The sequence below is a fragment of the Triturus cristatus genome, chromosome 4_2 (genome assembly GCF_964204655.1).
Source record: "Triturus cristatus chromosome 4_2, aTriCri1.1, whole genome shotgun sequence".
NCBI classification, from domain to species: domain Eukaryota; kingdom Metazoa; phylum Chordata; class Amphibia; order Caudata; family Salamandridae; genus Triturus; species Triturus cristatus.
The window spans coordinates 566,197,818-566,211,942 of NC_140586.1; the positions used below are offsets into that span (position 1 = coordinate 566,197,818).

Consider the following 14,125-nt stretch of genomic DNA (forward strand, 5'->3'; position numbering starts at 1 on the left):
CACAGCTTGGAACACCCTCCACCTCTGCACCTCATCCTCGCTGACCGACTTCAGGAAGGGCTCAAGACCTGGCTCTTAGAATGAGACCTACAGCAAGCACCTGGATACACACTCGGTGACAAGCAGCACTCCATAAATACTTCTCAATTAATTGAATTTCACTCCGAGACACAGCCACTGTAATGATATGTTGTTTTAATTGATAATGGTGGATTTTGATTAGCATGCCCAATGGGGCGAATGCAAGCTTGCAGCAGGTCTGTAGTTCTGTCTGTTCTATCCAGCATGATTTTCTTTTCATCGTTTGCTCTAAGTAGGACCCTGAACATCCACTGTATATAGCTCTCAATGTCCATACGCTTTATACCTCAAGCAACTCCCCAGATTTGTATATTTCCTTAGTGGGAACACTTCTCCAGGACTTACAGTTTCTCTTGAACAATACGTTTTCCCCCTGAAGATAAGTGTTGGACTTGGCCCTTCTGGGAGGATCACCCCTAAACTTTTTGCAATTATCCTAGTTTTTTCCCTATGTAGTGTTAGTGGTTTTAGGCCTCTAGGCACTTTAGCACTGTGTCCCAGTGTAAAGTGCGTGCGCTCTGTGTTACATTTAGTGAGACTGGCCTGCCCTCCCATAGGAATGCATGGGGGATATGTGTGTCCATGGTAATTCCTGATGTGAGAGGAGTACAGGGTCAAGTTTAGTAGGTGCAAACTCGTAAGAATAAATGCTGCGCAATGATGTGCGTGGATTTATTATAACTATAGGAGAAGTGCCACTTCTAGAAGTGTGCTGTGTGTCTGCCTGCCTGATGTGGAGTGCATGTCTGGCTTGTGATTGACAGGTGCTGGATGGTGTGGGGAATCCCAGGAGTCAGGGTGAGTCGGCCCAGTGGTGAATAGAGAGATCTGCATGCAGATGGGAGTGAGGAGTTGCACCTGGGACCTGAATAGGGCAGTGCCTTCCCTACACAATGCTGGCTCCACCTCCTGTGGTGCGTCTGATGTCCCTAGCCTGTCCTGGGAATAGGAAGAGGGGTTGAGCAAAACAAAATGCTCCAGAACCAGTTGTAACTGGTTCTCCCCATGCCCTACAGTTGGTAACAAAGGAAATGTGTGTATAAGAAGGGGCGGTGACCCCATGTATGTTGTTCTGTGTGTGCTTGTGTTCTTGAGGGGACACTCTGCCAGGAGGAACCGCCGCGGGACCCAGCCACTGTTTCCTGTGGGTCCCTGCGTGCTGGCCTGCCTGGCTGTGCCTTCCTGGGGTCTCCCCAGCACCAAAGTTCCTCTGATTCTGCCTTCCTGGGGACTTTGTGGAACCTAGCACCTGGGAGCGCTTTTGTGCAGACTTTGAGGAGCAGCGCTTCTGTTTTCACTGCAGCACGGAGCTGCGAGCATTTTGAAATGGGGATTCCCCCACTTTTGGTGCTTATTTTAATAGCTGGTGCTGGGCGTTTTTGCAGCCACTGGTGCCTTTAATCCATAGCTGGTGCCCACCCCGCATTTTTGCAGCCTCTGGCGCCTTTAATTTATAGCGGGTGCCCACCCCGCGTTTTTGCCGCCAAACGGGAGTCTACCCCGTATTGCCTGTGAAGAGGAATCACCGCCACGACCCGGGTGTGGAACGCGAGACAAGAAGTCAGGCAACCCGCACCGAGACGTGGGCGGGGCCTGACCACAAAGAAACAGGAAGCAGACGGGAACCTACCCTGCGCTCCTGTGTATGCCGCAAAGAACAAAGCAGGAGCCGGGCGGCAGCCTACCCCGCGCTCCGGTGTAGGGTACAAGTACTGCAGCAATCTGCCAGCTGAGGCGGTAGGGCGAGGAAGAAGCTGGCGTCTTCCACCGGGGCTCCCGAGAGCGAGGGAGAGCTCCGTGTTACCAGCGGAAGTGAGGCGGGGGTGTTGCGGGCCGAGAGGGGCTCCCGTGGTGTCAAGGGAGCCCCGTGAACCCAGAGAAGCCAGGCGGGAGCCTACCCCGCTCTGACGACCACCCAGAAGCCGCTGTCAGCTGAGCGCTCCTCCCATGTGGTTGGGAGGAGCCCCGCGAGCAGCCCAGGACGTCCGGAGCCTTGCAGGCTCCTTGCAGAAGTCCCGGTCTCAAGTGAGGGACCGGGTGAAAAACAGTCTCCCCGAGGAGCAGACTGGAGTCCCTGGACTGCCGGTGAGTGGGGACGGAGGTGGGAGAGGTTGGCTTGTGCTCCCAAGGCCTCTTATGGGGGTCAGTTATCCCCTGTGTGAGGCCAAATTCCCCAGTGGCGCCGCCGTAGTGGGCCACAGCACCGAGGGGGCACCAGCGTTTTCAGAGTCCCAGAGTGGGACTCCAACGTGCACCTGGTTGGTGCTGGCATTTCTCCCAGCTGCCCCGTCCGCCAGTAGGCAACTGCAACGCTTGTGTGCAATTATAGGAACCAAGTAAGGGTTCCCAGGGCACCGTAGGGCCAAGGCATTTCCCCCAGCTGCCCCGTGTGATAGAGGGCAGCTGCAACGTGGCGCAGCTCTGTTACAGAGGGCACAGTGAATGCCCAGGCCCATATTTTGATTCTAAAGCTGCCCAGCAACTAGTGGGCAGCTGCCATGTTTAGGCCTGATTTGTTGCGCACTTTTACTCCGCTGCATGTGCAGCCAGCCCTGACAATCTGGACGTTGGGCACTTGGGCCCCTGGGAGAGGCCAGTCGGCCTGGGACTCAGTTTATTGTGGTAGGGCACAAGGCCCTAATGTGATGCCCAATGTTTTTATGTGATGGCGCTCCTGCTTACAGTTATTGCATAATGTATTTTTGCTTGTGATGCCTACTGTAAATGCCTATTGCATAATCTGTGATGCTAAGGAGGTTTGGGCCTGATGTAGTTTTATGCCTAAGGTGATTCATGCGCAAAGTGGTTTATGCATCCTCTGTTTTACCTTGCAGGATCTCATGCTAAGTTTATAACTTTACCAGTAGTTACTGGTTGTGCTATACATTGATTATTTGTGCTACATTTACAATTGGTGATTTGTGATGGCCTGGACAGTGGCCCCATGGGCCCCGTCGTGTGTAAATAGTCCCCTGTAAAAGTTGCCCAGTGCCAGTTGGCACAGTGTAAACTATGTGATTATGTTTCTAATGTATTTATGACAATACAAAGGCTTTTTTTATATATAATAACTACAAAATCAAGAAACCTAGGGTCAGAACAAGAAAAGAATGATAGAGCTCATGAATACTTCAGTAAATGAAGAAGAATCCCATCAGCCACCGGGTAGCAACCACCATCATTTGGGATTCAGTGTCCCTGACTGTGAACCCCATGGAAATCGGGGCAACAGCACCAATGGACAACAAAAAACCTTACTTATCGGTTTTAGATATAGTATCAACCGGGGTGCTCAATAATGTGGTTTAGTTGATAGTGGTGATGAGGGAAGCAGGGCAGTGAAAGTGAAAATTTAAAATCATCTACTAGAACCGATATGATACTTTATTGGTTCTGTTCAAGTGATGAAGTAAAACCAGTGCAGGAGCTGTTTTGAAAAAATAACTGCTCGAGTCCAGCTAGAAAAAGGGGTCTACATGTTTCAGCCACTTGATAAAGTAATAATCAGGCTTTCGTCAGGACCTATGATGTAATGCTACTGCTGTATATCTCTGTGTAATCCCAAAAATTAAAAAAACACACTTGTATTGGAAATAATACAACCTACTTTGGTTGCGAATTTCATCGCATAACACTCTGTACAAATTCTTCAGGAGTGTTGCTTCATTTCCTAAAAAGTAAAAGAAAGCATTCAATGCCAATTATTATGCATCACGCCTGCTCTATCAACAATATCTATGTGTGCTCAATCCTTTCAACTCAAAGCACATCGATGTGTTCTCACATTATTCCTGTATCAATAAAGAACCACAAAGAAAGACGCTTACCCGTTCATGTATGGGAGCTCTCCTCACCTCACCAGGCATCCGCTCTGGAAAAATGAGGCCCCGCTCTATATGGAAATAAACGGGTATATACTATTTTGGAAAGACCAACATATGTCTTAAATACCATCAACAAACAAAACAACGCACATTCTTCATACCAAATCCTAAAAACTGAGGCCTAATAGCCCTGTAACTATGCCTCTATCTTTTAAAAGATGCCAGGAATACCTAGGAGCATGTATCTAATTAAATCATGACACTGTCACTCCATTTAATGACTGGGTCTGAAAAAGCTCCTCGTAAGTAGTGAAAGATACGAGAAAAATACGATTGTCTCACACATCAAGACAATCTCGTACCTATGACAATGAAAATATATATATTTTGTCTAATACCAATGTTATTTATTACATCAGGCGCTTATAAAATCAACTGCCACAAACGCCTAACATGTAGCTTTATGAAAGTCTGCTAGCAACACTCAAATAAGCCTGCAGCTCAAGATACACTTGTTTGAGCAATTGTGTATTTAAACTAACGTCATACGTAGGTCGGTGCCTCCCCTTCCTGCTTCTGTCAAGAATCGAGGTACCGACGGACAGGTTAGTTCCCGCCTGATTAACTTTGGAGTTTTCTTTTAAATATTCTCGGAGACTCGCTCTCTCTTCGATATTCGAAGGGCGATTTGTTATACGCTTCCATCAAGTATTGAGTGAGCGTTGCTTACATTTTACAAGTGTATCTTGAGCTGCAGGCTTATTTGAGTGTTGCTAGCAGACTTTCATAAAGCTACATGTTAGGCGTTTGTGGCAGTTGATTTTATAAGCGCCTGATGTAATAAATAACATTGGTATTAGACAAAATATATATATTTTCATTGTCATAGGTACGAGATTGTCTTGATGTGTGAGACAATCGTATTTTTCTCGTATCTTTCACTACTTACGAGGAGCTTTTTCAGACCCAGTCATTAAATGGAGTGACAGTGTCATGATTTAATTAGATACATGCTCCTAGGTATTCCTGGCATCTTTTAAAAGATAGAGGCATAGTTACAGGGCTATTAGGCCTCAGTTTTTAGGATTTGGTATGAAGAATGTGCGTTGTTTTGTTTGTTGATGGTATTTAAGACATATGTTGGTCTTTCCAAAATAGTATATACCCGTTTATTTCCATATAGAGCGGGGCCTCATTTTTCCAGAGCGGATGCCTGGTGAGGTGAGGAGAGCTCCCATACATGAACGGGTAAGCGTCTTTCTTTGTGGTTCTTTATTGATACAGGAATAATGTGAGAACACATCGATGTGCTTTGAGTTGAAAGGATTGAGCACACATAGATATTGTTGATAGAGCAGGCGTGATGCATAATAATTGGCATTGAATGCTTTCTTTTACTTTTTAGGAAATGAAGCAACACTCCTGAAGAATTTGTACAGAGTGTTATGCGATGAAATTCGCAACCAAAGTAGGTTGTATTATTTCCAATACAAGTGTGTTTTTTTAATTTTTGGGATTACACAGAGATATACAGCAGTAGCATTACATCATAGGTCCTGACGAAAGCCTGATTATTACTTTATCAAGTGGCTGAAACATGTAGACCCCTTTTTCTAGCTGGACTCGAGCAGTTATTTTTTCAAAACAGCTCCTGCACTGGTTTTACTTCATCACTTGAACAGAACCAATAAAGTATCATATCGGTTCTAGTAGATGATTTTAAATTTTCACTTTCACTGCCCTGCTTCCCTCATCACCACTATCAACTAAACCACATTATTGAGCACCCCGGTTGATACTATATCTAAAACCGATAAGTAAGGTTTTTTGTTGTCCATTGGTGCTGTTGCCCCGATTTCCATGGGGTTCACAGTCAGGGACACTGAATCCCAAATGATGGTGGTTGCTACCCGGTGGCTGATGGGATTCTTCTTCATTTACTGAAGTATTCACGAGCTCTATCATTCTTTTCTTGTTCTGACCCTAGTTTTCTTGATTTTGTAGTTATTGTAAGTTGAACAAGGGGATGAGAAACCTATTGGTCATTAAATATTGTTCCCTTTGACCCTCACGATAGACCTGGTAAAATTAAGGTTTATCTAGTTATTTACTTTTATATATAACCTTGTGTGGAGTTTCTTTTGTGGTGTACCTAGGGTGTTGTTGCTGTGTGGGTGCGCAAACGCTTTACACATTGCCTCCGTGATAAGCCTGCCTGCTAGTGTCAAGCTACCAATGGGGTGAGCAGGGGTTATCTTTGGTGTGTAACTTCCTTGCCCTGACTAGAGTGGTGGTTTCTGCCTGGCTTAGCCAGCCAGAAATCCTGTTTCTAACAATAAGCATATTCTGTTTCAATACCACCTGCTTGGTGGATCTTTTGGCATTGGTCTCTTTCAGTTGAAAAACCTTCTCCCCCAGATCTTGTACATCTTTCTGACATCCTGCAAATCTCAGACTGCGGAAGAACTGTTCCATAAAGCCTATTGTGTATTCTTTAGCAGCCCCATGGTGACCTGTTGTGCTACCTGTTAGCAATTCACCTTATGTCATGGCTTTTCTAGATTCCAAGCGCTAAGAGGCTTTTTTGCACTTTATGTACGAGTGAACATTTTCCTCACTGTTGCAGTTTTCTTTCCTACTTTGGAGGTTCCATGATGCTTTGTAATGGTGTGGGGGTCTCCACCAGGTGCCCAACATTTAGTTGGCTAATCTCTGAGGGCCAAGATTGTCTTCTACGCTCTTTAGTCCTGCACCAGTACCCTCTTTTCTCAATTGGGGACAGGGGTGGCTCTGCTCTATGCCCTGCTGACAGTTTGGGTCTCCCTGCTTAGATCTAAGTCTTGTTATACTGTAGGAGTCCACCCATGCTTTGTACCACCATTTTCAGATAGACAACTCCTTGGAAAATCTTCACTATGGCTCCATATAATTTGTCAAAGCCTTTCAGACTGTATATCCGGACCTTCTTGAAACAAAGGCACCTCTGTTCTACACTGTCTGACTACTCCTCCCACTATACAGGCTCATTGATCCCCAGTACCAGCGGTGACACCCTGCCTCCATACCTTGCCTGCAGGACTGCCTCCTCAACTTCTACAGCCCATCCACAGTCACTGGTGTCAGCGCTCTACAGTCTGTGGTTGTACTTGGTGAAATCCAGCAGTACTAAGATTCACTTTGGGACCTGCTCTAGGAAAGACTTCCCTCAAGTTGACCCTTGATCGGTGTGTCTCAATCTAACAGGTCTGCTACATCACTTCCTGCACAACACATTGCCAGCAGGGGGGGAGCCCTTCTCCCATTCTTCAGGTGTTGCATAGGTCACCCTTGCTCCTCAGTGTGTGTGAGCCTCTGCATCGTTTTACTACAGGGGCGTCCACATGGGACCTCCTGCATTCACCTAGCAGGCCTCATCAGCAGTGAGCCAGACACCATTTTGTCCCTCATCACAGCCTCTCTCTCCTCACTTTTAGCGGTCCTCTGCAGGCCACTTGTAGGAGTGGCCCTGTCTGGTTGATGGCCTAGGTGGAAAGGGAAGGCACACCTCACTCTGTCACCATCGTGGCTACTTTTACAGAAAATATTGTGCACATTTAAGAAAAAAATGCAGATGGATGTGGCATCAGCATTTCTCCTTTGGTTGATCCCATATGGGGCTCTCAGAAGTGGCATATATACGCGGACTGTTTTTTGCCACTGTGCAAATTCTACTTCGTAGTGGAATTAGGACAACTATTGATTAATCTAGCCCTTTGAGATGTATCTAGCACATGGGACTCCTGAGTCCTTTTTCAACATCATTCTTGAACATCCCCTCAAATAATTCCCAGATGTTCACCTATTTCCAGACCTGATTATGATCCACAGATTAATACCACTGGGTTCAAACATCGCCAGCACACAAATAAACAAATTGTAGAAGGTAGGCTTTTATATTTAACTTTTGGCTTAATTTCACCCTCCTTTAGGTATGAAAAATGGTTTTGTATGTATTTCTAATTTCTATATTGTTCCTCAACAGGTTCTACACTCTGTTTTGGATCAAGCAATACAGACTGCAAAAAGTATGAAAAAAACTACAGAGAGGATGGTGCAAACCGTATCAGCAGACCTCGCTAAAGTGCAGTCGCGAAGAAGTCTTAACAGTTGTTTGTTACTAAGACATGGCCCTTCTTAGCAGTGCTGAATTGTTCATAATTTGGAAAAGAGAGGCATGTTATGTTATGTTATACTGATTTATAAAGCGCACAGCTGCCCCAGCAAAGGGGCGTCCCGGCGCTGCAGCATCAGAGAGCGGAACCAAATCACTAAAACCGAGAAACGGCAAGAGGAGTGGAATAAGAAGGAAGAGCGTTAAGCAAGGGGGAAGAGAAAAGTTTTAATCGCCTTCCTAAAGCCGGATAAACAGGGCATGGACATGGGTGTTCAACGAATGAGGTGCAATATGTTGATTCACCACAAAAATGAAAAGTTTGGGGTAGCTCTTGTACTTTATGCACCTGCTTGTGACATGCTCATTGCAAAGTAAAGCCAAAGTTATTTTTTTCAGAGACGTTTAATCACAAATTCAGAATAGTGCACAGAATGTTTTATTTAAGTGCCCTTGTTTCATATATTTATTACAAGACTCATACAGCAATTGAAAAGACAATGTGCTACAAGATTGCCACAAAAAAGATGGACCAGATCCAGATGTATTCACAAAGCATGGTATCTTGAAATAGACTCAGTGAAGGCTCCATAACCTCGGAGATGAACGCTCACATCGGCAACACATCAGTACATTGCATTTTGAAGGACTAGTAGTCTGAGAGGTAAAGATTTGACAAAGTTAGAATAAAGAGCATATCCATTATCTCTTCTGGAACTGTTCAGACATGTGACTGCTAAGGCCTTGCAATTGATATTAACACAAAGCAGACTTTTCGGCAGGGGTGTAAGTTATCTACACTTGTTAAAAGTCTAGAAAGTGGGAATTTTAATGTCTAAGTTGCCGCCATCCATCAGAATGTCAGCTTTGACCAAGTTCAGTGGGAGCCAGGGGTTGGCCATTACTCATCTTGAGGCAAATTCAAAGTGTTTTTTGGGCTAGAGTCCATCTTAGTCCTATAGTTAGGCTTGTACCTAATGCCACTGATACAGCTTATCATTCTTCACAAGTAAACCATGTCAATCAGGATGTCATTGAATAAGAAATTCCAAACTGTCCTAGTTGTAAGAGGTACATTCTGATGCGTCGTTCACAAAACTCAGTTCAAAGGCTAGGTCATGGTACAGCCCATTATGGGATAAAGGTTTGCTCATTGTTGACACTTGTGTAATTCCTGAATCTAACTGCTCTGTGGGCAATATGAGCATGTTCAAAATATCAATTATCTTTTGTTTAAAGCAGTAGGCAAAGACATTCAATAATTCTTTATTTATGGTTTCTGTGCACCGAAACCTGGGAAATTTGCAGGATTGATAATGATAAACTAAAGTACTAGAAACTCCAAGACTGTCTTTGGACTAGACTTCATCTTAGTAATGTAGCTGATTTATACTTGATAACATTGGCATTACTCGTCATTATTGCAAAATAGGACCTGACAAAAATTGAGAACTCAGTTAATAAAAATGTAATGTATAGCATTGGAAATATCATAAATAAACAGTCACTGCATTTTTCGTGAGCATTCAGCTAGTAGAAAGCAGATTTCAAAAGATAATTGAAAGGAAGGGTAATCCTTCAATAATATGCATAAGATACCTTGTTTTTATGTTGAGCAATAAACCATAATAAACAGTAATCCAAGGTTTAATGGTGCTCAACCTTGCATGAACAGGGTTTCTTTTTTCTTGTTCATACCTCCTTGTATGAGGAACCTGAAACATCTTATCACAACTTGATAGACTACAACTTTATCATTTCAGCTGGACAAGAATGCTTTTGCCATGCTCCCATACTGTACATTCTTTACAATTTTAGTTTTCACTTCTAAGACAGTACCTTGAACTACTCTTCTCTGCTGTTTAATATTATGCATTCTTCACAAGAGGGTGTATGTTTTTTTAGAGAACTGATGGATACATTTTCACACTTATAATCATTTGGGGGAAATTAGTTTACTTTCCAAAATTCGCTACTGAGCTGTTTTGCTTTCTTCTAGCTGTGGCATATGTAGAATACCCTCTGTGTATGTTGTGGCTTCTTGGCTTCTGAGATAGATTTATGCTGAGTATTTGTTTCTGGAATGTAGGAATGTAGGCACATTTTGTGTCAATCATCTTAGAGATTATTTTTCTTTTGTAAATACATCACCACACAATCAGAGTGTATTAGAAAAAGATCTTCCTAATTATCTATTGTAGTATTTAGAAAGTGTGAACAAACTTACAATATAACAGCTCAATATTCAATTAGAAATTATTCTTTGGGTGCCTGACATGAGCCTTGCAAAATGTAATGGGTGAGTGGGATAACTTGCCATTTTCAGGCATCAAATTGCTTGTTTGGGCGAATAACTAGAGAGTGCCGGGTTCACTATTTTGGGCATGCTGTTTTTCAGGATTTTGAATAGAAAGTAATCTTGATTCCTCAATGATCACACACCCCTTATAAAGGGTGCTTTTGAGGTGTGGTAGAATGATTTAATGGAGATGGCTTGCTTTACACTTAATGCATAGGATATTGAATACATGTCTAGGTACCAGGGTCTGTTGGTGTTGAAGTATCAAGAGAGATGGTGGTAATCAAATATCCTTGTTCACACCACCCGTTGGTCTAAAGAGTAAAGACCTTCTTGGGCGGAGGCTAATGTGGATTTGATTAATGTAGTTCCAATAGCACACACCTGATCTAGATGTGAGAGATGCGAGTATACTGTTAACTACAATAAGAGCTGCTCCTAGTGTAGTGACCACTGTGAAGTTATGGTTATATTGTGAGTGAGGGCATCTCACAAAATGTGATTGACTGGCCCCACACACCACCTGGTGTCATGCTTCATCATTGACCAGTCCACGCCCACTAAAACCGTGATGCACTTCTAAACTAAGTGGGGACCCGTGAGAAAGTGAGTGAGAGTAAAAATCATTATAGTTATCAAATTGTGTTTTTAATGTGATTGGTACCTATATGATATTAAAATCAATGGGCGGTTGTATGGGGAAATGATTGTCCCCTAACCGTAGTGTAAGCGGGCGACATGTTTCTGCCGTGTTGGCCCAAGTGGGTCCAGGGCATTCATCAGGACCTTAGTATAAAGAATGGGGGCTCCGTTCTTAGCAACTGGTGGCAAGAAGATACCACTGTGCGGGTGTGACCTGTGTCACTCTCCACTATTGAAATGGCTACCAAGTTCACGCCTGGAATAGAAATTGAAAAATAGAACATGTAACAACATAACTGGGTCACGACAGAATACTGAAAACAATACATGCACTGATTCAGTTAAAAGTGAGTGATTACTCGTGTGACATGTGACACTCTATGAGTGTACACAATTTAAGGAATGATGAAGTGAAATAAGATCTCACTGTTCTTACCCTAAATACCAAAACTACTTGCCATGCATGGAAGGACTTGCAGCCAGAATAACAGTCATTCTGCATTCAAGCACACTCTTACTGCCTCAAGGAAAGTTTTCCGCGTTGCTCCTAGGTGACTGCTCCCGATCCTCCCCGATGTTGGAATGAGGAAAAATAGCTTATCTATATATAGTGCGACCCAATTAGGTAATTGTAGTTAAGCGGATCAGCACTTGAGGAGACTATCGCGAGGGGCGCGGTTTCCGGAAACCGCGCACCTGGTGATACTCTCCTCAAGTGCCAATCCAACTTCGGGGAGGATCGGGAGCAGTCACCTAGGAGCAACTTGTTTTTCTGGCTGCAAGTCCTTCCATGTATGATTGTGACTTACTTTTTTTCTTTGACCTAAGACTACAATTCACGCCGATTGTGGTCTGTTCTTCTTTACAGGGTTTGACAATAGGGGTTGTCCCCTCCCATCCTCCCATGTGGCAAGTAGTTTTGGTATTTAGGGTAAGAAGAGTGAGACCTTATCTCACTTCATCATTCTTTAAATTGTGTACACACATAGAGTGTCACATGTCACACGAGTAATCACTCACTTTTAACTGAATCAGTGCATGTATTGTTTTCACTTGGGCCAACACAGCAGAAACATGTCGACCGCTTACATTACGGTTAGGGGACAATCATTTCCTCATACAACCGTCCATTGATTTTAATATCATATAGTTACCAATCACATTAAAAACTCAATTTGATAACTATAATGATTTTTACTCTCACCCACTTTCTCACGGGCCCCCACTTAGTTTAGAAGTGCATCCCTGTCATTAGGTGTATGCCCGCCCTCTATCAAACCAAGGTTTTCGAGAGCGAGGACTGGTCGATGATGAAGCATGACACCAGGTGGTGTGTGAGACCAGTCCGTCACATTTTGTGAGATGCCCTCACTCACAATATAACCATAACTTCACAGTGGTCACTACACTAGGAGCAGCTATTATTGTGGTTAACATATATTGTTGGAGGCTGCTAGCTCCTGGAACCCCGCGCCTCTTGTTCCCTTCTCCACGCATCGCGGCGCTCATGTGTGATTAAGATGCGAGTATACTACCACCATGTGAGCTCGAGGGGTTAATTTTTATTTTTGGGACTTAGTATTCTGATTTGTTGATTTTCACCATGTGAGCTTGTAGGAAAGGTTAGAGTCAATAGTGAAGCTCAGAGATTTGGCTGATGATACTCATTTGTGGCACAATGTCCACATGCTTACATGCATCCTGTCATATTTAGATTTCATTTGGGGCTTTCCCTGCGTGTGGGAGCACGTATTCAGGTTTACATAGTTTTATCTACAGCAGGAAGACAGTGACTCAACCTTTCAAGTTTGTTTCCATTTGTTGTTCATAGAAGACTTCTTGAGATGTAACTAGGTCTTTTCTCTATTTTAGTAGATGACCACCCTGCAACAACCAGGGATAATGGATCCCAATGTTTCAACGTACAGATGGAAACTTGTATGTGGAAGTGTCAGTCCCTGAAGGACTTTCAACACTAGCAAGATGTAATGGGTTTGGTAGATTCCATCTGCATGAAATGTACCCTTCATTTCATGAAAAGAAGATACAACTTAGCACTGATACTATGATACCCATCTGCTTGGAAAGTGTATGGAGTAGGATATTATGGTAGAAAGTATCAAATGTTTGTTCTTTGAGATATGGCCTTGAGTTGAAAATTCACCACTTAATGATCTAACAAATAACAATAGTTGTTTATAACTTCCTATCACCATAAACTGTACCCAAATTAAAGAGCAGGAACGCTGGTGTGCGTACTTCGAACCAACTTTTACAAACCCCGGATTCCAGCACAATGTTTTGGAATGTATACACTTATAATACAATCTATTTTTCAAGCAGCCATCAGTCCTTCACACAGATATCCATGCAGTCTTGCATTAGGAACCATATATAAATCTTTATTAGTCTTTTTCATTTGTAGAAACATGGATTAAAAACATTAATTACAGCCAGTTTTGAGAGCTCACATGTTTTGTCCCTGAAGAGACTTTATCAGGTATGCAAATAACATGAGCATATATTTTTTTACTTAATGCCGCAAATACAAATAACATAAATCTATTTACATTGTACATAAGTAAAAACAATAAAGTACAAACATAAAAAACAAAATGATCTAATCCATCGTTCAAAGGTTTCAATTTCTTTAGACAAAGAAATATATTACACTCAGAAAGACAATCGGTATTCATTCACATATCTTAAACTCAAATTCACAGACATTATTGTAGCTACAAAGCAACTTTGAGGAGGAGACAAATTCAAGTGTGGTCTCTTTATATCCTTATATTTAATTTCGTGATAACTGGAAGAATAAGCTCTTTTTCATTATAAATCTTATCAATGGATAGGGTCAAACTAAACGTGATCCACTAAGAGTACTACTCAATGTTATATTTGCTTCTAAGGAAGTTTACCACATATAGCCAGCAAGCTTGTTCACTGTGAATCTGTTAAAAGCTTAACATGGTTTCCATTTTAATCAGTCTACAGATTTATATATTCCAAATGTACAATATTGAACCTGGCTACAAAGTACAATCAAATGTCCATTAAAGGAAAGAATAGTAAACCATGTGTATCCATTTAACATACTGAGCAAACAATGATGAAAGAAATACCTAA

At 42.8% G+C, this 14,125-nt stretch overlaps 1 protein-coding gene across 1 annotated transcript in view; it reads left to right on the forward strand.

Moving 5' to 3' along the window:
- Positions 1-9,893, forward strand: part of AKNAD1 (AKNA domain containing 1) — a 318,415-nt gene extending 308,522 nt beyond the window's left edge. The window contains exon 17 of the mRNA XM_085600134.1: positions 7,927-9,893. Within this exon, the coding sequence (XP_085456260.1) occupies positions 7,927-8,082 (156 nt within the window). The 3' untranslated portion in view covers positions 8,083-9,893. The remainder of the gene's footprint in view (positions 1-7,926) is intronic.
- Positions 9,894-14,125: the final 4,232 nt, after the last annotated feature.